The 26,608-nt window shown below is 37.7% G+C and overlaps 1 protein-coding gene across 1 annotated transcript; it reads right to left on the bottom strand.

Annotated features, from left to right (window-relative positions):
- Positions 1-9,306: 9,306 nt before the first annotated feature.
- hoxb13a (homeobox B13a) lies at positions 9,307-10,516 on the bottom strand. Its single transcript, XM_017684308.1, has 2 exons — positions 9,850-10,516; positions 9,307-9,554 (listed from the first exon to the last, which is right to left on the bottom strand). The coding sequence occupies exons 1-2, from the start codon at positions 10,514-10,516 to the stop codon at positions 9,307-9,309; spliced, it is 915 nt and encodes a 304-aa protein (XP_017539797.1).
- Between the last annotated feature and the right edge of the window lie 16,092 nt (positions 10,517-26,608).

Here is a 26,608-nt window from a genome sequence, read left to right as displayed (position 1 = left end):
ATAAATAAGATTGTTGTCTGCACAGAAATTTATTTACAGTTTTCAGTCAAACTGCTAATCTCATTGATGCACATCATGTGAATTGTAATGGCACAAGAACAGAACCTTGTCAAAGCTTATTTGCATTTTCCAGAAACCGTATAAGATTGTTTTTTTAACCTCTTTTAAAATTACTTGTAACACATAATTCAACCACATGTAAATTAAAAAAGCCAATGACTTCTAATTATTAATTTCAAGCTAGTACAGCTAGAATGATGCCTCAGTTCAGTGTATTTAATGTTTTATTTAGGGCACAATATGATTTCACAAAGATAAAAGGAGTTGTATCTTACAGCATAAAGAATGATATAAATTGAGTTTGATAGGGCAGTCTTCAGGCAAAAAAACAAGCAACTAACACAAAGCCATGCATCAACACTTCCTACAAATAAAGGTGCACAGTAATAAAGCATCATTTCAACATAATGTAGTTATTAGTTATGTGTAGTATAATATGTTGTATAATGTCAGTGTCACAGTTTCTATCAAGGAGACTATCAGTCTCTAAGTTTAATTACTTAGAAATAGCAAAATGATTTATGGAACAAATGCTCATAACTTTATGTCATGTTACTGGCATAAACATAAATACTCAAGTTCATAAATACTCAAGCATTGCTTCATAAATATTTTATTCAGCACTAATGTATATGAAGCCTGTTACGAAGTCTGTATATCTTTAATGTATGTACTATAGTTTCATACTGAGTTTAGGGAATTGTGCATTATTATATCACCATTTCATTATACATCTTAGTCTGTGTGACTAAATCGCCCTGAAAATATTATCATGTTATGAATCATACATCAAATATTGTATTTTGAGAGATGTTAGACTGATATCATAATACAATCAATAGTAATATTAAGTTAACAAACACAGGATCTCAGAAGTTATATATTTGCCAGTTGCAGTGCAGCATGATGATATCTATTTGCAACAAGACTTGTCCTGTCGATAACATAGCAGTAAAATATCTTCCCCAGCTGGCTAAGGGAGGATGGATTGCTTTAACTTGATAGTAAAAAGTTGTCCCACAGTGATGTAATTAAATGTTTAATGAATACCAACAACAGGGTAAAATAAGAACATGCTGGATTTCACTGTAAGAGTGATTTTAAAACAGTACTATGTAGGGCCACAAACCTGCCCGTCCTGATGTAATTTGTGGGATTCACATGTTGGTTGAAGTCAGAGAACATGCATCCATGCAAAAGTATAGATATTAAATACATAACAAACACAATGACATTATATCATATTGAACAAGGTCAAATAGAGAAACTGCAGAAAGTGTGAACTTCAGTTAAAACATGCAAAGTAAATACAATTCTCAGTATTTGAGCCTGCAATCAAAGTTTATTAGATAATATTAATATTATCAAAGTTTAATCTTTTACAACAAAAGGTGCAGTACAGGCTCAATGACAAGTTCATTCTGATATTTTACTTGTTTTCAAATTATAATAAAAATACATTATAGCAAGTTTTCTTAATTTGGTAGACTGGAGCTGTTTTGTTGAGGACAGGAGCAAGCAACAAATTCCTGGCTCTAACTTTGCACAACTGCTTAGTCCTACTGGCATATGGCACAGAAACATAGCTTAGATTATCTGCCCACAAGTGAATACTAAGCCATAGTAAAGATGACTTTCCAATTTGCATCAAGTTCTTTATTAGTGCAGGTTTAATTATCTGAAGAAAAAATATCAGACTAACAAATCATTCACTGATACAATAGCACATAATATGAAACATCATGGCTAAAAGTACATCTTCATTTATATGAGTTTTGAAGCTAGACATCTTCAATATTAAAACAAGAAGCTTTTTTAGGAACAGAATACAAGAGTGATTCATTAATGGAGCTTTACATGACTTTAATTTAATCATTTTACACTTAAATTTGAGTGACACCTCTGCATTGCACACTCAGTAATGCATGACAAAGTGTTAAACTGTTCACAACTTTTTGACAAACCAAATGCAAAATTCCAGTTATTCATACCTGTTAAGATGAAGCTTAAATTTGCTGTCACTTCTTCTGACTTGGCTCTTACCATTATCAACATGAACATCATGATCATTTAAAATAGTTTACACAAATTTTGTATCAAGAAATAGCACTGAGCTGAAGGGGACACTGTATTTAGCTGCGAAAGAATTAGGGAGGGCAGATCTACACTTCAACGTGCATCCAGCGAGCTACATCTGGATCACATCCACAGAGCGCCAGCGGGTTGGAGCAGCTGCTGCCAAACATTTGGGGCGCTCATTTCGGTGCATGCAGATGAGGAGTGTACCAGCGTTCATGCACTGACCAACGTCTCACAAGAAATGAGGGTTATAATTACTTGGTCGATTATAATGTATATTTAAGTCTCATATTTTGATTAAGTTATTTTCAAGTATAGTTTAAACAGAGTGCTGATCATTTCAAAACCAGAGTTGAAGTTTAAAAAAATCTAAATCCTCCTGCACATGAAGTGCATGTCCATGAAAACCTTAACACGTCCTTAAAATGCAATTTTACGTTCAGCAATCATTGCGCCTTTCGCCGCTTAAATGATTTCGGTGACACGGGAAATAAAGGAACAAATAAGAGTCATCATACCCCAGAACCTCAATTCCAAAACAACTCGACTTTATAAGGTCAACATAATTGTGACGCCCTGTAAAATTTCACACACGAGTTGCATTCTGCATGCCAATACATTTGGTTATTTTATTGCATTGCCCTAAAGTTATGTTGATGGTGTTTGAAGCAGTCTGCCATTTAGTTGCAAAGGGAGAAGAAACATCACGTGACCTCACCACTCACGGGTGGCCTAAAGCTCATTAGCTCGACCTAAAGCATTTTGTATGTTAGTTTGTCAACACGAGCCACTGCTCGACTCATTAGTCCACACCTGCCAAAGGTACTTACCACAAGGATTAAACTAGACTTGAGACTTTCGTTTAGATTTTGATACTTGTCATATTACAGTGGCTATAAAAGAGACTAAACAAGGAAAAAGAGAAGGTTGATAGCGCGGGATCAATAGCGTGACTGGTGATTATATAGTCCATATATGACGAATAGTAATTGATAGAAACATTTACTGTGGCAGAAAGAAAAATAATGCGTAGCATTTCCATTTCTTTATTTTATTGCCTGTTCTATTGTAATATATTTTAAATACTTGTTTTCGAACAGGTACCTTATATATGTTCACTTGTTGTCGAAATATTTGATACAAATAATGTTTATTTCATTAATGCAGTGATGAGGGGTTGTAATTTTTATGTCAGAATTAGGGTATAATTAATATCTACATTATCACTGAATGCGAAAGAAAGACGAGCTAATGGAACGCGTTGCAAACCGTCCACCGTCAGGGAGTCTTTGTCATGTTCCCGTCTTTTCTGAAACACAATAAATACCAGAGGCTCAGTAATAGCAGTTTCTTTTTTTCATTGCTGTTTTTTTGGTATGCAAAAATCTAGTATATCCAGTATACATAATCCAAAAATCACTTGCTTGCACTACATTACACTACACTACACAATACACTACATTAGCCTATATTTGTGGCTAGGCAGAATCTGATTAAATTGAAAGGTGAGCTATTCTAAGGCAATATATTTAAAATGCTCTTAACCCTAATTGACTGAACGTACATTGAGCTACATTAATGCAGAAGGAATATAAAGAGAAGCTTGTAAATAGCTCTCTGTTGACATCACTTCAAGGGAGGAAAAACATTAGACACATACACTTAATCGAAAAGTTAGCCATGCAGTATAAAAGCTGCAAAACACTTGCAGACCTGTGTGTTTGGGAACATTATTAAACTGCTGAAAAAGAGATTGAAATTAAATTTAAGAAAATAATCGCACATTAAAGTCACTCGATTTGGAAACTAAGTCCTAGATTAAAGTGAAAATAAAGATCACTACTTTAGCAGTAATGAGGTCCAAATTTTAGTTAAACAGGTTTGCACTGATTTAATGTTTATCTGGCAATTTTTGTTAAACTTAAAATTAGTCTAAAGAAAGTCTGCATAAGTAAAAAAAAAACCATGCTATATTATCTGTTAAATATCTCTAGCATATCATACTGTGAATTTTATAATGTGAATGGACTATGTCGACCGGCAAAGCCCGCACATGTAATGCACAGGACTATTGTTCATTTCTTTAAAAAGCTTGTAATGTAATGTACAGTTTCTGTAACATTTTACATTTTAGGCATTATGCACTGTAGCTTCAAATATCAAATTATAGACTGAGGAAGCCCACATTTTCTTAGGGGAGCCTGCACAGCCTGTTGCATTGTACGCAGCTCTTCCAACTCTTCCAGCATCCAAAAGAGCCTGATGTTTACCTTAATGCTAAGTTTAAACATAATACGTGCACTGAGACAAAACCTGTTATATCACCATTTTAACACCAAAATCAATATAATTTCTTTCATTTTCAATACGTTGCCATACACCATGCATTATGTATGCGTAAACTACAATGCGATATTCGATGTGTGAGTCCAGGCTTTTTTATTGTTGAAGGAAATAAAATAGCAATAGAGGCAATTAATACCTCCACTTGCCGCTGCAAATTGCCTTCAGAAGAGGTAAGTGTTTACCTCAATAACCAGTCCAAAACTGGTTCGATTCAGCTACTTGTGTGCTGGTGTATATTGCCTTTTATTTTGACTTCGGAACAAATGCACGACAAATGAGTTAGTCTATTGGAAAAGTTTATTCAAATTATTTATTTCTTATTTGAAACATTGTCGTTTCACAGTGTTACCTCAATCATCAAGAACAGTAAAGGTTCTCATCTTTGAAACAGGACAATGTAGACTAAGGAGTGTGAATGTTTCTGTTTAACCTTCAGGCTGCAGTGAAGGACATACGGTGGTTTACAAAAAAGCTGAACATGTTTGGTGAAACCTCTAAACTCCCAGTTGAGATCAACATTTTCCGCGGTACCATCAACACGATCCAGTCCTAAACTCATAACTGTCAGGGCAGCGCATTATTTTTCTCAAAGGTCAGATTTGTTCGTTGTTAAACATTTCTCCGCGCGTCGTTGGGGGGCTTTCGTGCGAAGTCATTTCTTCTCTTCCTGCCACTTTGGACAGAGCTGGCCAGTGTGCCCGGGAAGCAGACAGGGGCCAGACTACTTATTGTTTACAAGGTGTCTCAAGTTCAACTGCAAAGTCCGCTGCGTAACAAAAGCCTGTCCGAGGCGCAGACTGGGCTGTAGGGGTGGGTGATCCTTTGGGGGGGGTTGTCATAAGGTGGGGGAGGGGAACTGGACATGAACTTGAGAGAGATGTGTCCAACATTCTTAGAAGCGAACGGTGCTTGTACGACAGTCAACTGGAAAGATTTGAAGAGGCTAAATGGCATCAATCACTATCGTTCTCAAGTTTTTCCCCCAATGAAGACATTTTTATAAATAAAAACATTGTTTTGTGTCTATAGATTCTGACAGATGTGACTGTTTTATTTTATAACACTGAAACTTTAGCAAAGTGAACACAATTATATTATGAGTTAATGGTTCACTATTGAGAACGTTGGCATTAAACATTCTCTAAAAATAAAATATTAATTTAAGAAAACAATTGACGTGGTCGCCAAAACATTGCGTCTAGCTCGGTAATCTCCGACTCCATATATTTTTCGTTATTGATCCATGAAAACCTGACCAACATTCTACTTAAGCTCTGGTCAGTCATAATGATAATGTAACACTGGCCTAATACATTTTATTTGACTTCAATTACAGTCTCCGAGCTTGGTTGTGGTTCCATAATTAATTAAATCAATAGTATATAGAAAGCGCTAATAAAAATGTCAGTGCTTGCTCGACCCAACAGCAGAAATATATTCATTAGCTCACCAGCTTTTCTGTGTTTGGAAGGTTTCAATCAGTTATACATGTGGAAACCACCGCCCACCAACTAAAATATGAAAAATAACCTATGGTTTATTTTAAAACATACTTGATCGGAAAACAGATTAAGACAATTTTATGATGGTTTTCCAGGACAAGAAGCAGTAATTAAACAGCCTAAACTTATTCTTAAAACAGCAACCCTATATCTTTTGTTTTGAATTACTTTTATGGCAACTTATTTATGGAGGCGGCAGATAAGAAAACCAACAGTTTGGCCAAGCAAGAAGCCAATGCTACTAAAGTCTGCTCAAATAAATACTGCAGTAGTAGCGTCTGAAAAAGAACGCACTAGCACCCTAGTTAGACATACATGGTTGTTGCAGTCACATTGTAGTATAAGTCAATCATTAGCTAAAAGAAGACTTTCAACGTCAACAAAAGGTCTTACAATAGCTTTCTCTGCAAGTTAATCCACGTAACCAATTTCATCCACTGCAGAAACATGTGTAAAACTTGGTCACGCAGCTCTAAAAAGCTGTCTGGGAAATCCAGCTTTTCAGTAAAGATGGCTTTACTGCTGCTTGTCCACAGAGTTCTGTGTCTGGTTGAGCATCGTGAATTTGCAAAAGGAGAGGAACCACAGTTAAATCACAGTGTAAACATCAAGCAGGCGCACCGTTTGTTACAATGCTTTTGTCAAGTTCAATGTTAACTAGAAGTGGAAGGAAAGGCCTTGAGCACTTTATTGGCCATTCTGTCGCCGGACTGTGAGTGAAATCACGTCGACATTCGTGGCTTTGTGTGGTGAAAACCCTGAGAGTTGCTAGGCCTGGATGTATTGAGGAACAATGGAAATTTTACTCTGAGAAGACACAACGTTTTCATTTTTTTATTATTATTGTTGTTGTTGTTGTTGTTGTTGAGTTGTTGTTGTTGCTGTTGAGTTGTTGTTGTTGCTGTTATTGTTGTAGTTGTTGGTATTAGCAGTAGTGGTAGGATTGTTGTTTTCAAATAGCGTTTCTGTTTTGCGAAATAGTTCAATGCTATTAAACAGACTCTTGGTTTAAGACACGAAGGATAAAAGCTTCTGTGCCAAACTGATGCAATTTTGATCTCAACTTCAGGAAGAATCAATACATACAATCATTGTTCTTTCAGTTTTTCCCTTTCAACATGCCCAGGTTTGTCAGTGCAGTTTACCATTGATGTGACTGGAAGTCAAGGCAACGGTAAGGGACCTGAAACTGGCATAAAATGGAATAAAAACACTGGCGACTGCTTAGGTCTCATGTTGCACAATTTATGAGAAAAGTGACGAAGAATATTGGATACGTTGTTTGGATTAAGTTTAGTCTTGGAATAAACTGTAATGCCAATGATGTTTCATTTAGCTTTGATCTATGTCTGGGAAATTGTTTGTTTAATGTTCTTTCCATCCATCCTTACGACATTATAAGAAGCACAGGCTTTACATTGTTGTTCTTATCTTTTTTATCATCTCCAGGATTGCCATCTGAGTCACAATGTCGCTGGACTGCATGAGCAGGCCCAGGTTCCGCCGGCAGGTCCAGGCTTACACCTTCAGTCCTAGAATGAATCAGACAGCTTGCATCGTTTTCTATGTAATTACTGAATTATACGTTTAATATGCAATAAGCCTGGGATGTTAATATGTGAGAACATGCATTGGTCAGAGTAAAGATATGAAATACGTGGATCAGGGTGACTAAGGTGACGATGAGTAATTATGGACCTTTTATATCCCCACTGATCCAGGCCGGCGTAAAGAAGAGAATTGCAAAGGCAGCACGCCGCGACTCTGCTAACTGTCACACAGTTAAACTGCTCGAACTCGGACAGGAACGTAAATTACGCATGTGGGGAGATTATAAAGTAGATCAGGGTGCGTAAATCTGTTTACCTGAATGAGATACGCAAAAGGAGGATATTTATGTCTTTCAGCTCAAGGTTTAAGGCACCATAAAGTGCTCTCGGTGGGCAGGAAGTAGAGGGTGCTTTTTAAATGATAGGACCTGCTGCAACCGCAAAACGAATTAATAGCATTTCATTTGGCGAAAGAGAAATGAAGGATAATTGCATCCCAACAAGAACAGCCCTCCGGCAAATAACGGACAGTGGAGGTTGAGCACAGACCCTAACCTACGCTGAGCTTTAGAGAAATGCTTAGATATTCATGGGCTGATGAAAGAGAAAAAGGCATTGCTTATCTGAAGAGCACGTGACTTTCAAGGTCAAGGTTAAGGGCTGATTTAGTAGGTCTGTCTACAAGTCGCGCGCTCCTTCCCCCCAACTCAGGAGGAAAATTCGCCACGCCCCACCCCCAACAATCCGACAGGGATGAGGAAAATTTCAGATCCTGCGTTTTGAGCATGGGCGCTCATCTTTTATTTTCCCATTGAAAAGCAGTCAGTATACGTTCATACAGTTTTCCAATGAATCGTGTGATCCAAATGAGCCGAAAATATATTGAAAGAAAATGTTTTTAAAAAGATTTTTTGTGAAGATTGTCATGAGAAAATTGCATAAAAAAAAGCAACAAAACACAATTTACGCAAAGGTATAGGAGGCTACTTTGTTTAGACTTGAAGGATTGTACAGGCACCAATAACATTCTAATCTGATTGAAATTAACATGCATATAAATGCTACATTTACGGACAACACCTGGCGTAACTATTCAGAAATGAAATAAGGCAGTCAGTTATTTCATCAGATAAATAGGATGCAGCCAAACATACACCTGATTCCAATGTATTCAGCACAAGCTTGTAGGTCTGGAACAAAACACAAGTTTATCAACGTTGAGGTCGGTGAAAAGGACAAATAAATTCCTCTTGAAAAATGTTAGTTGTATTAACTCAGCATGCGATCAAGAAGGAAAAAATCAATATAAATTCACTTATGTAATTTACAAACCCTATAGGTCTGTGAGAGTTAAACATTTATTAAGCATTTCTCTATATAGATTTTTTCATACTGTCTTACAAGTGACATAACAGTTATAAGGAATATTTATGGGCATAGTGTAATAAACTATAACCCTACTGCAGTAACAACACTGGCATGCCTAACAATTAATCTATACGTAAAATTCATATAAAAACACAACTAAAGGGGTTTCAAGCAAACACGACGTTACATGTAGGCAAGCATATTTACATGAATATAGTCCTTATTCATTCTTATTTGTCTTATCGTTGTCTTATCTTAGTCCATCCATTTATGCGTTCGCGATGAAAATACGCAAGCAAGAGCACAAATAAGCCCAGCTTTTTAAAAAATCAAGTCGACATTTTGTTTTTCTTCAATCTGAAGTCACAGAGCAAAAAAAAGTCTGGTTGCTCAAATCCTCGCTATGGCGCGCTGCTCTTAACTTTGGCGATAAATTTCTTTTCCTTTACCCTCCTGTTCTGAAACCAGATTGTGATCTGCCTTTCGGACAGGTTGGTTACCGCAGAAATCTTTCTCCTCTTGTCCTTCGTGATGAATTTGTTGGCTGCGTACTCTTTCTCCAGTTCCTTTAGCTGTACTTTGGTGTACGGTATCCTTTTCTTTCTACCTCGGCGGAAAGAGCCCCCGTCATGTTGGTGGGCCACAACATCTGGAACGAATAACAAACAGGGTTATTATTGATGGGCTTGCTAGTTGACTATCAATTCCACAACCCAGGACACATCTTAACAGTCTACATTAATAGATGACACATTCGTCGAATCTTCTTTTGCCTTCTAGTGCAAGCAAATAGAAGACTGCTCACTGTTGCTTCACACAAAATGCGTACCGAGTCAACCTCTACTGCCTTATTATTTTAAGATTAAGAAACTAAATGATTCACTGTGATTTTGACAAAATGTTTAATTTAAGCTGGAGCGCTGTGTACAAGATGTTGTATATACCTGCTAACGCAGATTTCCACAGATGGCCTGCTTGGCTCTGGTCCTTGGAGCAGTACATCTGACCTCCCCATCCGTTAGCCAGAGCCCAGGGTTGGTAGCTATCCATCGGCAGGAGACTATCGTGTCGAGGCTCCCCCGTTCCCAGCGTCTGGACCACCGACACGTCCAAATAACTGGCCATAGATTGATATGGACTGGGATAGCCGTGGTAGAAGGCGAACTCTTTGGCCCTGCTGGGGTATTCTTCAGACGTGACCGCGGTGTCCATATATTTCTCTGCAGAATAGCTGAGCGCGCTCGCTTGGGTGCAAGACTTGAGGGAACCCCGCCCCATTCTACAGGGATAGTAGCTGTTGCCAAAGTAGCCATAAGGAATAGGCCCGGTAGACGAGGCTTGGGGAACCGTCGGGCATGGAGTACACTGCTTGCTCGCTTCGGACGAACTCGAAGTCGATACGTCCACGGTGGAATAGCTGGACCCATGCACGAGGCTGGAAGGGTGAGCACTAAGTGCCGAGTGGGCCATCAGATTCCTGCACTGGTTGGCCGCGAAATTGCCGCTACCAACCAGACCTTCCATGTTCTTGTTCAGCTCATCCAAGTTGTTTTCATACACAAACATTACCGTATCCGCCCAGCGAGGATTCAACACCAGAGAGGTGGTCATAGCACGCTCACCATTCGGACGGAGAATTATCTTACAAAGACCTGAGCACGGAGGAGGACACACAGTTACATCGACACAGCTGCACTGACGCAATGGAGAAAAGTCGGTATCGGCGATCGTTCATTGGATGACAGGCAGGTCACGTGCTTCGCAAAACTGACCCCGACGAAGGAACTTCAGTTCAATTTTTTATCCGGCTGCTGTCCGGTCCCACCGAAATGGAGGTGGAGGTGCGCATCTGCATCTCACATCTACTGCACTACTGTTCTTCAGTGCTTTCATTGTTCTAAAGAACTGGCGTTCTAATGGAGCGGTATCCACAAAGAAACATCAATAAAAATATACACATGATCCCTTTGCCTATATCATGACGCGAAATGAAAATGACAACCGTAAATGTGCAAATGTTGCCTTATTTTAGGACGCATTAATCAGAGAAGTCCTGCACTCTAGCTGTGATATTGTGAAGTATTCTTGCACCAACAGATCATTTAAAAAGGCGCAATATGAAGACGTAAATACTGTGAAAATCACGTTTCGCTCCTTTGAAACTTGTATAGGTTTGCTAGAGACCAAGTTATATGCATCACATGCATTTTAATGTCCCAAAATGAATATACCACATAAAATGCAGGAGGATATTCTACAAAATAAGCAGGTCCACAGGGTGCCCGTAAGTCTTCAAAAAATACAAATGATACATTATCAATAAATCATAGAATGTAAAATTCTATACAGTATAAAATATACCTAAATATATGCAGTATGCATATTTTAACGCACATATTATCAATGCAATCAAACATTTAATACATTAAGTATACATTGGACAAAATCTACTTTGAATACCTCACAACTGCTATGATATGTATAAGTGGTATGTATAATTGTTAGTGCCAAACGCATAATTGATTTATCATCGCCATAAACTTTTTTTTTCCTTTATAACTTGCTATTTCACATATACAGGCTTAAAATGTCACATTCACTTACATCAAACCACTATTTAATCAAACCCTTGAAATAAAGCTTAAAATGAAGCGTTGTGGAAACCTTACTTCACAGTTTCTCCAAAATTATTTTCCGACGGTCTCCACGGCGCTATGACGCTTAAAAAGCCTTCTTTTTATACATACTAAAATCGCACATGCACTTCTGAAAGCCCAAGGGCTGGTGTACAGCAGTGGCGAAACCATCGTGTTCAGTCCGCAGTGATTGCCACAGATATGTCATACTTCAATGCCTCAAGAGATCAAGACGTATATGCTTAAACTGTTTATATCAAACATTTAAACGAGCGTTCAAACGAGTGCACCATTCCCCCATTCCCCCGTATGAGTATCATTATTTGTTAACGAATATTGTACGACTCATATTTAGAACAAGGGGTTTTTTCAGACTAAATGCGTGAACATTTTTCCAAGTGCATTATTTACATCTCGCATGATGTACATTATATATGGATGCATACATGAGTCGCGGTTTCAGACACGACTGTACTGTACATAAATACGTTTTCCATCTTCTCCCTCATCACGCGCGGCGATATTTCTGCAGCTTATGCCAACACATGCGCAGGTCACTTACTGTGAAATGAACTACTGAAAAAAGAGCTAAAGCTGTTATGTGATGGTAGAAATTATGATTATCCATCTTTCTTATGATAGTACAGTCTAAAAAATAAATGTGCCAAAGGGCTATTTGGAGCAATATAAGGGGAAAGCATGTTGGAGTTAGTAAAGAACCTTCTTAATTGAAACCACACACTGAAAGGTCCTGCAGAAAACCAAAACGGGATCTTCAACAGAATAGCTTCAGAAAGTCCTTCTTGGGCTTTTTTTTAAGACTGCACTGTCAGAAAAAAAGAGTATGAAACTGTTACTGATGTGGCTTCCATTGCGTCACGGTGCCTTCAAGATTACCCTTCATTAGTGAACGTCCGTCCATCCATCCATCCATCCATCCATCCATCCATCCATTTCCTAAGCCGCTTCTCCGTCAGGGTCGCGGCATTAGTGAACGTATTACATAATATTCAGTCAGAATAAAAGATACCTTGCAAGCAGATTCTCCATTCATCAATGTAAAAACAATGCAAATGTACCCTCAAAGGTACAACACTGATTTTAAGTTCCAAGTGTGTCCTTTAAACACGTTTTTTCCCAAGATATATATATATATATATATATATATATATATATACCTTTTCTTGATATAATTTTTTTAAAACAGAACACTAATATAAAGAAGCTACAGTCAGGATTGGGTGTGTGGAGTCAATAAAACTTAAAATATATTACACTTAGAGTACACTTATGATCCCTAACTAAAGCCTTATGAAGACCCCTGAGGGTACCACCCCAATGACGAGTGACAGTGTAGTACCTTTTCTTCTGAGTGTATACACCTTGACCATAAGCTTGTTATTTTTTTTGTTTTGTTTTAAAACAATAAGTTATGAAAAAGTACACATATGTCTCTTTTCCCTCAGGAAACAAAAACATTTAAGGTAGGCTGCATAGTTGGACCTCAAGACCAGTGTTGCACCTTTGAACTGTACATATACATTGTTTATACCTTGATGAACAAAAATTGACCTTTTTCTGTCAGTTTATGCGCTCATGGCAATGATCATCATATACCTATGATCACATTATACATTCAGAAATAAAACCATGGATACAGCTCAGTACATTTAGTCTGGGAACATAACTGTACCATAATCCATTGAAATTATTGGTATGTAAGCATCGGCTCCACACGTCTCGTCTCTAGGTCTTTAATTTTATTCTGTTTTGAAACATTGGGTTATGAACATGTACAAATATGTACCATTTTACATGAGAAAAAAGTATTTAAGGTACACAATCGGGCCTTAAAACCGCAGTTGCAACCTTGAGGGTACATTTACATTGTGTGTGCCTTAAACGAAAGATGTACCTGCACAGTATACCTTTAATTCTAACAGTGAAAGGATCGCCACCACTGCGCCACTCGATTTTGAATAAGATTAGCGTCAATAATTAACGTGTTTTTTAAACGTAAGCTCTCTCGGTTTGTTGTTTGTTAAAAACAGCGGTTTATGTTTAAAACAAGCCTCTACCTTAAGTAAGTCTGACGCTTGAAATATTTTTAAAAGGGATGAGCACGAACCCTCCCCCTCTAATCCTTATTCCTCATAGCACTAGTTTCTCTCTCCCCCCACACATACACGCACAGATCCAGACGGTCGTCTTTTACAGGTCAGGCGGGGCCTTCAAGGTCAAGGCCAAGTTTAAAGTGACGAGCCTGGCCCTCCCTGAAGGGTTTGTTCAGGCGGCAGCAATAGACGCAGTCCCTCCTTAAACAAACCGTCCAAGTTCAAGGCCTCTGGTCTGCGCCTGTCATCACAGTCAAATACAATGAAGAGAGGGATACAGCCTGAGGGCAAAGCAGCCAGCGTACAACAGACATAAATAAGACCGCGGGATCTCCCTCAATTCAGACGGCAAGCGATAAACTGAACCCCTGTTCTTTATTTTTCAGACCGTCCTGATTGAAAGTCCATGTGAGTCCACAGAGCGCAGCCGTGCTTTCTGTAGCCATGTCCACATGGACGAGCTGCTGCCTCGTGGCAGCTACTGTACCCAGGAAATGCCTTAATGGTCTTATTGTCAAACTTCCTGCCCACTTGTAAAGCCCCATAACGAGTCCACGTTGAGCTAAGCAGCTTACATCTGCTTAGCTCCCCGTCCTTCAAGAACGAAATATACCACCATACCAACTTCGAAACTAAACATAGGTTACTTCCACGAGTCGAGGTAAGCTTGCTATCTAACATACGACGCTCTTTTCTCGTTATGCAAGGTGTAAAGTTTATATGAACAGCCACAACCAACAGCTGCATGCTATGATACATTGCTATTCCGTTTGCAGTTCTATTCTGTAAACAAACGCAAATCTGACCTACAACTCCAGCGTCAATATTTCGCAGTTGTAAACACTTTTTTCGTTTCTTAAGATTAAAAACTGCCCGCTGTCGATGAACGTTTTGCGCACGGTTTGCGCTGAATCTTCAGATGAAATGCATTTATGCGTCAATTAGATTACGTCGACGGGCTAAAGCGTTAAATATAAAATGCACAGAGCTATTTATTCACCTTCTTTTCTAAGGGTGGTATATGATGCACATGTAGGTGCAAATAAGATACTTATCCAAGTCACACAACTGATACTGATAAAAAGCTTACAGTTAGTCAGTCATCACTAGGTGCAATATCATGCGTTATTCCTCGTCACGTGACCAGGGATCCGCTGTCCACCACAGTCAAATACTCACTGTAACCTCACTATGTTTTTATGTAATCTCTGAACACTGAAAAAAGCTGAACGGGCAGCAACTTAGTCCTATGTGAGTCGGACTGTGGGTGCAGTGTAGTCCAGTTTTTTTTGTGTTTACCAGTGCAAATGGTAGTTCCCTAAACGATTTAAACCGGGAAGAGGACTGTTACTAATTTACTCAATCAAAAACACCACGGGCGTCTGTTGCCACCAATGATGAGTTAATGTTCTAAGTTGCTCTGTATAATTGCTGTTAAGACAAAACAATTTTTTTCTTTTTCGATTTAATGTCAATTATGACTGACAAAAGCAATTGATAACCGAATTTCAAACGTTACCCCCAACGTCGTTTTATGAACATTTCACGGAAACATTTATTGGAAACAATATTATTATCATATATTTGTTTTTTAAGACAAAGCTGTTATTTATCTTGTCTACGTTAAATAATTCATTTAATTTAATGATAGATTAACTATCACTCGGAGAGCGATTGATAGTGTACCACTCAGACACACTACTCCAACATTATTTTGATATATGTTGTAAAATAGAAGTGAAAATAGAAGTGGAAAAAGGATGCGGTCGCTTTATACACCTGAATGAACTGAAAATGAGCTGAAGACCAATAGATTAAAAGTAGTGATAATGGTCACATCATCGCCGAAATAAATACTGTTTGTGGGTTTTGAGTATTTGAGCATTTGTTCAACATGCAAGTTTTTGACTTTTGCGTCGCCCCGAGATAAAGTCGTGTGTTTATAGGATCATAATCATATTTAAGGAGACGCGGTGTCATGACTGTCAGGTTGTTAACACAATGGACGCAGACTGCGCAAGGGCTAAACTGGGACGAGAAAATTCCATAATAAATCCGGGACAAATCAATAGCATGCACTGCACCATGCGGCTCATGTGGCTATTTCTATAGTCTAACTTTAAACAATGTAATAGCAAAACAATTAAATCAAACATCAATAAGTGGTACTATATTTGAGAAATATTTTTTGTGGAAGACAAGCTATGGCATGGGCAGCCTGATAACTCCACACATATTTCAGTGTTTCCAACATGTTTTATGTTGGCTGGAAACGCTAAATAAAATAAATCAACACATTCCAGACGATTAGACGATTCAAAATTTTCAACTTTAATGCAGTGAAGTTGTATTGAATTGCATTAATTCAAATGTGAACATAATATGCACATATATTATACAATTTTGTGTTTCAGTTGACACACTTTTGGTCATAACTTTATTGATATTTTATTATTCTTGTGTAAATAACACATTTGAATCATGTAAATTCAGTGCATTACTTTTTTCAGTATATTGGTCAGTTCAATACATTTGCTGACAAACTGACATGCAATTAGGTGGAAAAAGATGCACAGTAATCAAGATTAGAAGAATTTAGAGGTTAGAATTCAATAAGTAGTGGCTATTTTAGTTTACTATTTCAAGTAAAGTCTTACTTGGCTAACTTATATAATAACTTACTGTCTGACTAGTTAGCTTACATGATAACATTATTGTGCTAAGCTAAAAAGTGTATAGTAAGTGTAGTGTACTAAGGGCAAAATAGATATAAAATCTTTTGGTGGGTGTAGGTGCCATGGAGGGCAAAGGTGAGGGGGGGTTATGTGGAAGGAGCAACAAAATTTTACGAACTCATGTGGAGAACTTTGCAACCAGATACACAAAACGTTATAACATAATGGTGAAAATATGAAAAACTTAATAGATTTTTCTGTAATCCTGTTCCTCTAATCTGGCATCAGTTTCCCAAAAGTGATATAGTAATATTATAATTATCTTAAAAATTCAAAACCTTCTTAAATGTGTTTCTCTGCACAATAATGTAAACATGATTTTGGAAAAGCAGACCTTATAGAAACTGCACATGACATAATTAGCAATGTAAAGTATCATGGAGAGGAAAAACTGTCAATCAGCCAAAGAAAACAACTGGTCTGAATTGTGATCCAAACTCTAAAACTACAAGGAGCTGAAAATGACTTTTAGGCACAGAAAACATACACAATGGATTACACAACTGAATTAAAGCTACAGTGTACAATACAAAACACTGTCCAGTGCTAAAGTTTTAACAATACATTGAACAAAGATGTTGAGGCTGATTCATTAGTATGTACAAAAACAATAGAGTACAAATGTCCAAAAAAAGGAATAGAGAGACAGAGGAAACCAGAGAGTATGCACAAGCATAATGTCTGGGGTTCGCAGCTCTATGTAGTTACTGCAGGTAATAGTGCTACTGTTCCAAAGCTTTACAACAAATTCATCAAAACCAGAAACAGAATGAACCTTGATGAAGTGGCAAGTGTTTCAAATGTGATGTGGTTTACAGATGATTGCAAGATCTTCAATATATTTAGCTAGGGAACATAATTGTATCACATTCCATTGCAATTATATTTTGGAACTCCACTCTTCAGGTTTCATTTTATTGTTTTGTTTTTAACATTAGGTTATGAAAAGATAAAACCTATGCACCATTTCCCTAGAAAAACATGCTTAAGCTGCACACTTGCTTTCTGGCTTAAAGTCACTATTGTACCTTTGAAGGGTCATTTACATTGTTTACATTTACATTGCTAAACGAAAATGCACCTGCACAGAACTTTTTTTTTTCTAATAGTGCACTTGAACAGGTGTTGCTTGCTGACAGAATGAGTTCTGATCAGTCACGCACAAGTAAAATTATTAAAGGAGACAAGATGAAATGGAGTGTTGATCTGGGAAACTAGAGAGGGGTGTTGAGAGAGAAAATGGGGCTCTGGTAATGAAGACAAAGCAAATGAAATAGTGGACACATAGTCAGTATGTAAGAAGGTGAAAACATTCTCTACTCCATTCTACAATGACTCTGTAACAAACTCAAACAGTACTTTAAGCTTTCATCATTGAGAGATACAAGAAATCAAGTTCCATTCTCGGTAAAGATATAAAAACAAATCCACAAGTGTTTCTGTCCATCCTTTCACTGTGAGAACACAACACAATGGGTCTGATAGGATGAGTAGCTGTCAAGAAGCTGAGAAAAAGAATGAGACAAAAGAACATATGTGAATCAAACAAAGAAGCTGTTGGTGATCTCAGAACAATGAACTAGAAGTGAACTTCTGAGGTATAAAAAATACCCCTGCAGATTTCTTTGAAAAACAGAAGGCTCCTAAAAAGAATGCAAGCTGTAATAAAGGCAAAAGGTGGACCCAGTACATTTTGAAAATGTATAAATCATATTTAGTTGTTGAGGTGTCAGTCATTTTCATTTGCATTTCACTGAATTACATACATATCACATGCAACTCCATTTCCAGCAACTTGCCACATAGAAGTTAATCAACTTACCTCAACTTTCTTTGAGAAATCTTAATCTCTTCTTCCAGTTCACTCTATGTTTCCTATTTTCAAGGGTAATACAGCTTTTCACAAGACTAATAAATAAAGGAGGTAATTCATGAATGTTCAAAAGAAATGCTTTGCTGCAAACAGTTTTTCTGAAGCAAAGACAGAAAACTAAAGCATAGTTCCAACCACCACCAAAAATAAATAAATCAATTGAAAATAAGGTAATGAGTTAATTAAAATGTCCTAATGTAAGACAAATTCATTCATATGCTAAAGCTGTTTAATATACATATATTGTGTTATTTCTGTGATAAAAAATAATAAGAAGAAACATCAAGACCTACTTATAACCTCCGAAGATAGGGATTAAGGATTTCAAAGAACACAGTCAGTTCAAATGGGTACAGCTTGAACCCTGATGCACATTTTAACAAAGCAATTTTGTTAAGTTCAATGTTCAATGCCAAAGTAAACCATCTTAATGCTTTATACTCATGTCACTCACAACATTACTGTAAAATACTAAAGAAGGCGCTGTGGGGATGACATCAGGTTGTATGCCAGGCGGGGCTTGGTGTGGAAAAAACTTTTGAATTGCTCACAGGCATTTGAGACAGACAGCCTAATTAATGTGCAAAACATTCATGTTTGTGTAACTTAAAAGTAATATATATGGAACTAATGATTACAAGACACCATGTCATTACAACAATACATTACAACACGTCAAATTTGCTACATACAGTATGTGCAAAAGAAACCACACTTTACCTTTAATTTCCAGAAAAAAAACTGCCAATTAGAACAAGCTGATAATTTTCTAGAAGATATTTCTAAAGAGGTTTGATATGAGATAATCCCCTCACATAGCGAAGGGTAAAATAATAGGAAAATCAGTAAAAATAAAATTCACAAAATTCTTAGCAAATATAGACAGAATGGAACTCCTAACAACCATGCAAGATGTGGTACACCACTAAAATGTGGCTACTGGTTAAAGAGCACTTAAATCTTTAAAATTTGAGAGACAGGAGAAAGCACCCTTCCACTGTGAGAAGACAGTTCAATGCTATGGATCTGAAAGGATTTGTAGCTTTCAAGAAGCCAACACTGGAAAAAGGACATTAACAGTATCAAGAAAACTTACAAACAAAGAAGTTGCTGGTGTTTTCAGTACAATGGAAAGGCCACCCCAGAGTCTCAGCATCACTGATAGTGTTGAATTACTTTGATCATTAGAAGAACAAAATAACTTCTAAGACTGTACTTTTTGAAAAAAAAATATCCCTGCAGATTTCTTTGAGAAACTGATCTCCAAAAATTATTGGAAGCTGTTACAAAGTGTGGACACACTAAAGAGTGAAAAGTTTGATATTATATTTAACTGTGTAATTCTCTGTTAAATACATGCTTTCTGCCTTTTTTCCTGATTAATAACTTGCACTGGTCATTCTAACTGTAAATGAAATAAATAAAGGGTGATCTCTGACTTTTGGACTCTTAAAAAAGTGCAGAAAAGGATTCTATGGCACAATGCCACAAAGAGCTACATTTGATTCCCTAAAGTATACCTTTCATTAATGGTTCTTTATAGAATTGTTTTTTATAAATGAGGTGTGAGTGTAGGAACCTTTTCAAAGTTTAAAGAACCACGATATAATGTAATGATTCTACACTAGGGATGTAACAATACATTTTGCCAGTATCACAATGTCATGAAGCATTACACCCTTGTTCAACCCTATTTAAACCTTTATCCTTGAACCATAACCAGATAGTAAAATTTGTCTGGGCTACTTGTGGGCCACATCCTTGTATTTGTTCTGGCCAAGTGTACAGGTGAGTCTTTGGCATATATTTGGTACAGACACTGTAAAGTAAGTAGAATAAAAGATCTGGCCCAGATCTGACCCAACTACATTGCTAGTCCGTACCATTCATGCAAGAATTGGTTCTTTAGTTGGTTGGTTATTAAGTTGTCCAGGATCTGGCCCTATTCTGGCATGCGTGGCGAAGATCTACCCGGTAGCCAACAGACACTCACATGTGAAAGCCAGATCTGACTAATCTCTGGGATACATCCAGGCCAAGAAACATTTAGGAACCATTATTTTTAAGAGCATATTTAAACATATGGCCATGTGATATAAAGTCATCTGGAATTAATCCAATTCTCTAAATCAGTGTTTAGAAGAAGGATGGTGTCTTCTTTCTATGGTACATGGTACACATGTAACACCTTGTCAAAAGGATATCAAAAAAGCCTTGATCGCCTTTTATCTTGGAAGATAACATTTTGACTAATCCCTCTACAATATACTGAATATGGTTTGATACACTGACTGTGCTGCAGTGGCCATCAAGTAAAAGTCCAAAATGGGATGAATGTTGGAATAATCTGAGGGACAAATCTGGCTAAAATGTCTAAAGAAGCATCTTTACTGTCTTTCTGCTGTCTCTGTAAAGGCAATCAATGAGTTATAATGATCTATATTAGCTTTCATTGCTGGCCATTATAAAACTTTACAAAATCACACAAACATTTGAAAATAATTTAGTTTTATGACTGAATGAGAGCTATGCTGTACTCCAGCTTCTTCACATGGTGAGCCAGAGAATCGCCATTTGCACAATGCTTCGAGGTTTTCAAACACAGGGAAATAAAAAATGAAATGCCTGACCATGAAATCCATATTCAGATCTTTTCTACGCCTCCAATACTTGTTGAGCAAACTATGAATAAAGGCCAGAACAAAGTGGAACTTTTTATTCGTCAACTACAGTCGACCCATAGCGCTAATAAAGTCACTGCTGGGATATACAGGGTGGACGTCAGAGATGTTCAAAAGGGGCTGCTACGGTTTTAGGCAAGATCTGGATTACTTGCTTTGGCTTTTGGGGAGGGAGGGGCAATGTCGGAAGCAAATTTAAACAATAATAGTCATTATAAAAATAAGCAATGATGAATAAAGGGCATATGATATTTTATTCAACGAGACATCAAAATTCAAATTTAGTTTAATTCTTTATACTAACAGTCTTTCAAGGTCATTAACAGATTATAAACAGAATACGCTTATATCTCACCGTGCATAACACTGCTCAAGCTCAGTCACTGTGTCAGAAATGATACATGCCTCATTATATCTCACCCATTGTATATCTTGTTGATTATCTATTTATTTGTTCGTTGATTTATTAAAAGTTGGAAATGATATTCAGACTAATGACGCAGGTAGTGCTATACATAATTTGCTTAACTGGAATGGCTTTAATTTACTTTAATTTGATTAATTGAAATGAATCAAACTGGAACCTTATGATACAACTTAACATTTTATGATAAATGATAAATTCTGTTTTAAGCGCCCGCCTACGCAAAATAGAAAAAAAAGTTACATTCATTTTCGATGAACTAATGAGATTAAAGTGATTCAATGTCATAATAAAGCTAAAAGTTCCAGCAAAATGAAATGCTACAACAGATACATTTACTTGAAAATAATAAATACATTGAGATAATTAATGACGTTTAAAGTTACATATAAAGCACTGGGATAAAAATATTGATCTTTCACAATACACTGACAAATGGTGCATGATTTTGTTGGGTTAAATGGTTGCACAAGTAAAACATACATATGAACACAATATTCATAATATATAATACATAAATAATGTATAAACACAATTTCCTTCTTTAATTTGACTTGTCTCGGCGATTATTGTGTTATATGTGTAGTATATTAATGAAATACATTTTATTAATTTGCATCCACTTTACACATTTTAATCATGCCAATTCAAAGCGCCCTCTTTTTATTGCTGAGTTAAAGAAATGCTGTTCTGTATAAACTGTGCTGAATGCAATGTCATTACTAACCTGGTTACCTGGAAAAAAGCAGTGCAACTGCCGTAAGTGGTTGCTAAAATTGATTTAGTTTACAGTCTTCCAAGAGCTACTAGGATATAGCTTACAAAATATAAATATATTGCGCAGAAAGGCGGGGAGGGACGCTCACTGGACAGGTGAGGTACTCACAAAGTCCTTCTTGCTACAAAAACATTTCTACCAGTCTAAGCCATGTGCATTTTCAAAAGATGAAGGATGCTTCGTTGTTTTAGAGGATCTGAATAGTTACATCTTGACGGGTTGGGGTGATTATGAATGTATAACATAGGGACCTAAAGAAGTAAAGGTTGTTTTCAGTCGTTTGTTTACTCAAACGTTTTGGTCGCGTGTACGCGAGTCATTATTTCGGATGTGATGCTTTCATTTGAGGATGACTTTATTCTCTGCTTTGCGTGTCACAAATAAGGCACGTCAAGACGAAAAAGACAGGCCAGCGCACTGAACACAACACATCTGGTTAAACTTCACCGACAGAGCCATGGACGTTTGCCAACTGTTATTAAATTAACAAACTTCAGTTTCAGTGAAGGGAGACGGAGGGGCACAGGCTAAAAAATGCGCTTCTGCTGTTATTGCCCACCACCACCACCCCCACACATACAGACAGCAGGGAGCGCGAAAAGGGAGATGATGCTGACGGAGACGAGATGATGTATAGAGAAGCTGTCTGTTTTATGGAAACCGAGACACGCAGCGAACAGAAATGCCCGCCCGAGATAAAGACAACCCAGGCTCCATCCTAAATATTTTTCCTCTTCATATAATTGAAAATCTGGTTCTGAGCTCAAAATGAATCACAGTGGAATGTCAGCTGAGCGATCTAACATGGTGAATGTGATCTTGCTGTCCGTAGATAAGAAGCTAAATGGAGAAGTGAAAAGCCCTTTGGTTTATTCTTTTTAACATAAGAAGTGCCCATTTGAAATGGCACAAACATTCTATGGCACCGCTATACAGTATTACACGATATAGTATACAGTATTATTTACATACAAGTGCAGAAGGACGGTAGAGTGTAAATATGAATAGTGAAATAATAGACTGTGTTAATATTCAAATATTTGTTTTGTTGTTTTTAGCGTGCACAGTGAAAAAATGACACTTTGTCATGATTACAATGTGTCAAGTGGTTGCCCATGAATAAAACATATTGCATAAACACAATCGTTGCCTAAACAAGTAAACTTACCTTGAACACGTGACTGAGAGAGAGAGAGCTACTTTGTTCATGTAACATATCTTTTTGTGTACAACCACTTGGCACAATAAAATCGTGAACTACCTTTTTCAGGAGCCTATCGGTTTATTACAAGGTCGTAATGTAAAGACCCAGACCCAATTAATTAATTATCCCGCTACATTTGTAGCATTAAGACCACAATTAATCATTTTAGATCCGGGCACGTTCACAATTGCGAAGCTCTCTCTCTCTCTCTCTCTCTCTCTCTCTCTCTCTCACACACTCTCTCTCTCTCTCTTGCCTCTCTTTCTGTTACGTGTCAAGGTGCTCTAGCTATACGTCATATTAACGTCTCTGCCATCACGCCACACCCACAGAAGAGCCTGATCTGAGACAAGCTTCTGCTACCAGCTTCCACCTGTGCCTTACCTATTGAATACATTTTTTACAGTATAGCAGTTGATATTATTTCACCAATGAACATGTATGCATGTATTAAATATGTTATGTATTCTATCACCCTGCACCGTGTTGGTTCAAGCCAGCCTTATGACCCGTACAGCGCTAAACCCACGGTATAAACCAACACATATCGGCCTCCGCGCACCTGGATTGTTTGATCAAACGAACCCAGGTGTGTGTAAGCCTATTGTTCGCCTTTATAATGCGCCTTTCTGCCACCAAGGCGTGAGAATTGCTCCAGTCTTCACGGAGCCACAAAATGACTGCAGACTAACGTGGAAATGCAAATATCAGGCTGGCGTAAATTCTGTCATTATGGAACTAAAGCGGTTTAGTTAGATTTTACAGTTCAATCTTTTGCTCATTTAGGATGTGGATCTGTGGTAAACAATGTAGTGAGCATCAGCAGACAGTGAAATAAACAAGCATTTCCTGAAGTTTCCGTAACTACACTCTTTAAAACAAGTGCCACAGAGTTCTTTGAGCGATGCCTCAGAAGAATATTTCGTGTGTTTGAAAAACAGATTTGTGAGTGTAAAGAAACGTTTAAATCTACGATGGTAAACGTTCTTCACAAATTTCAGGGTTCTTTCTAGAATTTTAAAATTATTTGGTGACTCTTACAGTTTAAAAAATGGTTCTCTAATCTTTAGAGAACCAATGTGGTTTCTTTATGGCATCGCATATATGAACAATTTCTGGCTGCTTTATTTTTAAGCGTGTATCTTGTGTCCCAGAACAACTAAACCCACCTTACAGAACCGTTGTCCTATAGCCTATGTAGAGGTTCCTACAACTTCAAAAAGGCTCTTCGTGGTCGCACATATTAACAACACTTGTCCTTAAAATAATAAAAGTTGTTGAAGGAACCAAAAGCCGTTCTCTTATGGAATTTTCAAATAGTTGGTTGGTTTAAAATGAGGGCAATTTATGTTTTTTGTGTTTAGTTTCATTTGTTTTCGTGTTTAGTTTAATTTCTATCACTGAATGGTTCCGACTCAAGAGTGAACGATTAAGATTCATTTCTCCATGCTGTCTGCTAAAGTCAGCTCAATGATTCAAACGATGGTCGGTTTGTTTGTCGTATTTGCCTCAATCCATAGCATAAAAAAGTAACTGCCAATCTTGTAGGGATTAGTGAGTTGTATTCCGTAATGAGGGCCATTTCAGAGCTCACACATCAGTCAATTGTCACCCCATTAGATGTGCCCAGTGCAAGTAAGGGGGCGTAACAATTTGCGCAAGCCAACCAGTACAAAAAATAATGGTGGGTTTATTGAATATCAGACAATTGTACTTTTCCTAGTAGCCCATTTTAGTAGAACGGTGAGTCAGTAATGCCCACAATTTATCTAAAATAATCTTTGATAATAATAATTTAATTTACACGTGCAATTTGTTTACGACGTGCAAACAGAATTACATTGTATAGCCAAATCAAGTTGCGTTTGGTGTATATTTTGGTGTTCAGGTAGCTTCTGTGTTTGATGTTCATTTCACAGTTATGAATTTATGCTGCATTTTAATATAACAATATTCTTTCACGCTGATATCATTAATGAAAAGGTCTTAATATAGCAAACCTTAAAAAGCAAACGATATGTTCGCCTCTTGGAACTAGGCAATTATGGAGCACAGAAAAGCAATTACATTGACTACACCCACCAGTAGGTACACAATAAAATGATCAGTGCTGATTTAACACCTAAAAAATTTGTCAAGCTAACCTTTGATGAACTCTGTAAGACCGAATACAAGACAATATACAGTATACTTTCATCTGAGCATGTTGCTGTGTATCTGTATTAGCCTGTTTGACTTTTATTCCACCTCGGTGCTGCCTGGACAAAGAACTGTGATGTTAATCAGCCTAACATTTCTAATTATGAATTCAATTCAGTTTAATGTATTTAGCGCATTTTACAACGTTGTTTTAAAACTCTTCATAAATCCAAACCCCCACACTAGACCTTAAATGGATCTATGCTGGGCCCTTCCATGAGGAATCACCCATCCTTCTCTGCGCCGCATGGGATAGTGGAAACCTGAATAGGCCTGAGGGGACACATAACCTACCCACGCGCTCTCTTCTCTTTTCTCCCCCTCTTCCACTATCTTTCTTATAAATATCCTTTCTCTCAGTCTACCCACGCTGAACAGCTGAACACTGACACACAAGGCAACTTGCGACTGTCCTGTAAGCGCAATAAACTGAAAAAGTGCTTTGAATTGACTTGATCGAAATGCAAACTTACAGGTCAACAATTGTGTTGACGTAACATATTAATGTGGAACCATCTGACCTGTTTCAATCATACTAAATTCAAAGCACCAACTTTATTCTGCACGCGCTATCTAGGGACATTACGGTTCCAATGATCGACTTCCAAAAATACAAACATCAAACGGCGCGAAGCTCTCTCTCTCTGTCTCTCTCTCTGTCTGTCTCTCTCTCTCTCTCTCTCTCTCTCTCTCTCTCTCTCTCTCTCTCTCTCTCTGACAGTAAGCAAAGGGAGGTCGATCTTAATTCTCCATAACAAAAAAGTACAAAGGCGGGTCGGAGACCAAAGGCACTTTAACACCTCCCTGTGTCCGCGCGCCCAGGCGGCGCCGCGGCGGATAGCGCGCGCCTCTCATTAGTGGAAGACGGGACGAGTGGAGAGGGAGCGCATACAGGGAGGGGGGGGGGGGGGGGGTGTGTGAAAAGAGGCTACAAAAACAACTCATCGTTTCCCCCATAAACGAACTTGGCTCAGGTCTACAAAGGTGTCTTCAGCGGCGGGGACAGCAGCGAGCACTGATTACTTATTTAGGAACTTTTGAACTCTCCACTTTGGACAT

Source organism: Pygocentrus nattereri, chromosome 14 (genome assembly GCF_015220715.1).
Source record: "Pygocentrus nattereri isolate fPygNat1 chromosome 14, fPygNat1.pri, whole genome shotgun sequence".
Classification (NCBI taxonomy): domain Eukaryota; kingdom Metazoa; phylum Chordata; class Actinopteri; order Characiformes; family Serrasalmidae; genus Pygocentrus; species Pygocentrus nattereri.
Note: the sequence above shows the minus strand (reverse complement) of the source record. Positions and strands in the feature narration are given on the sequence as shown.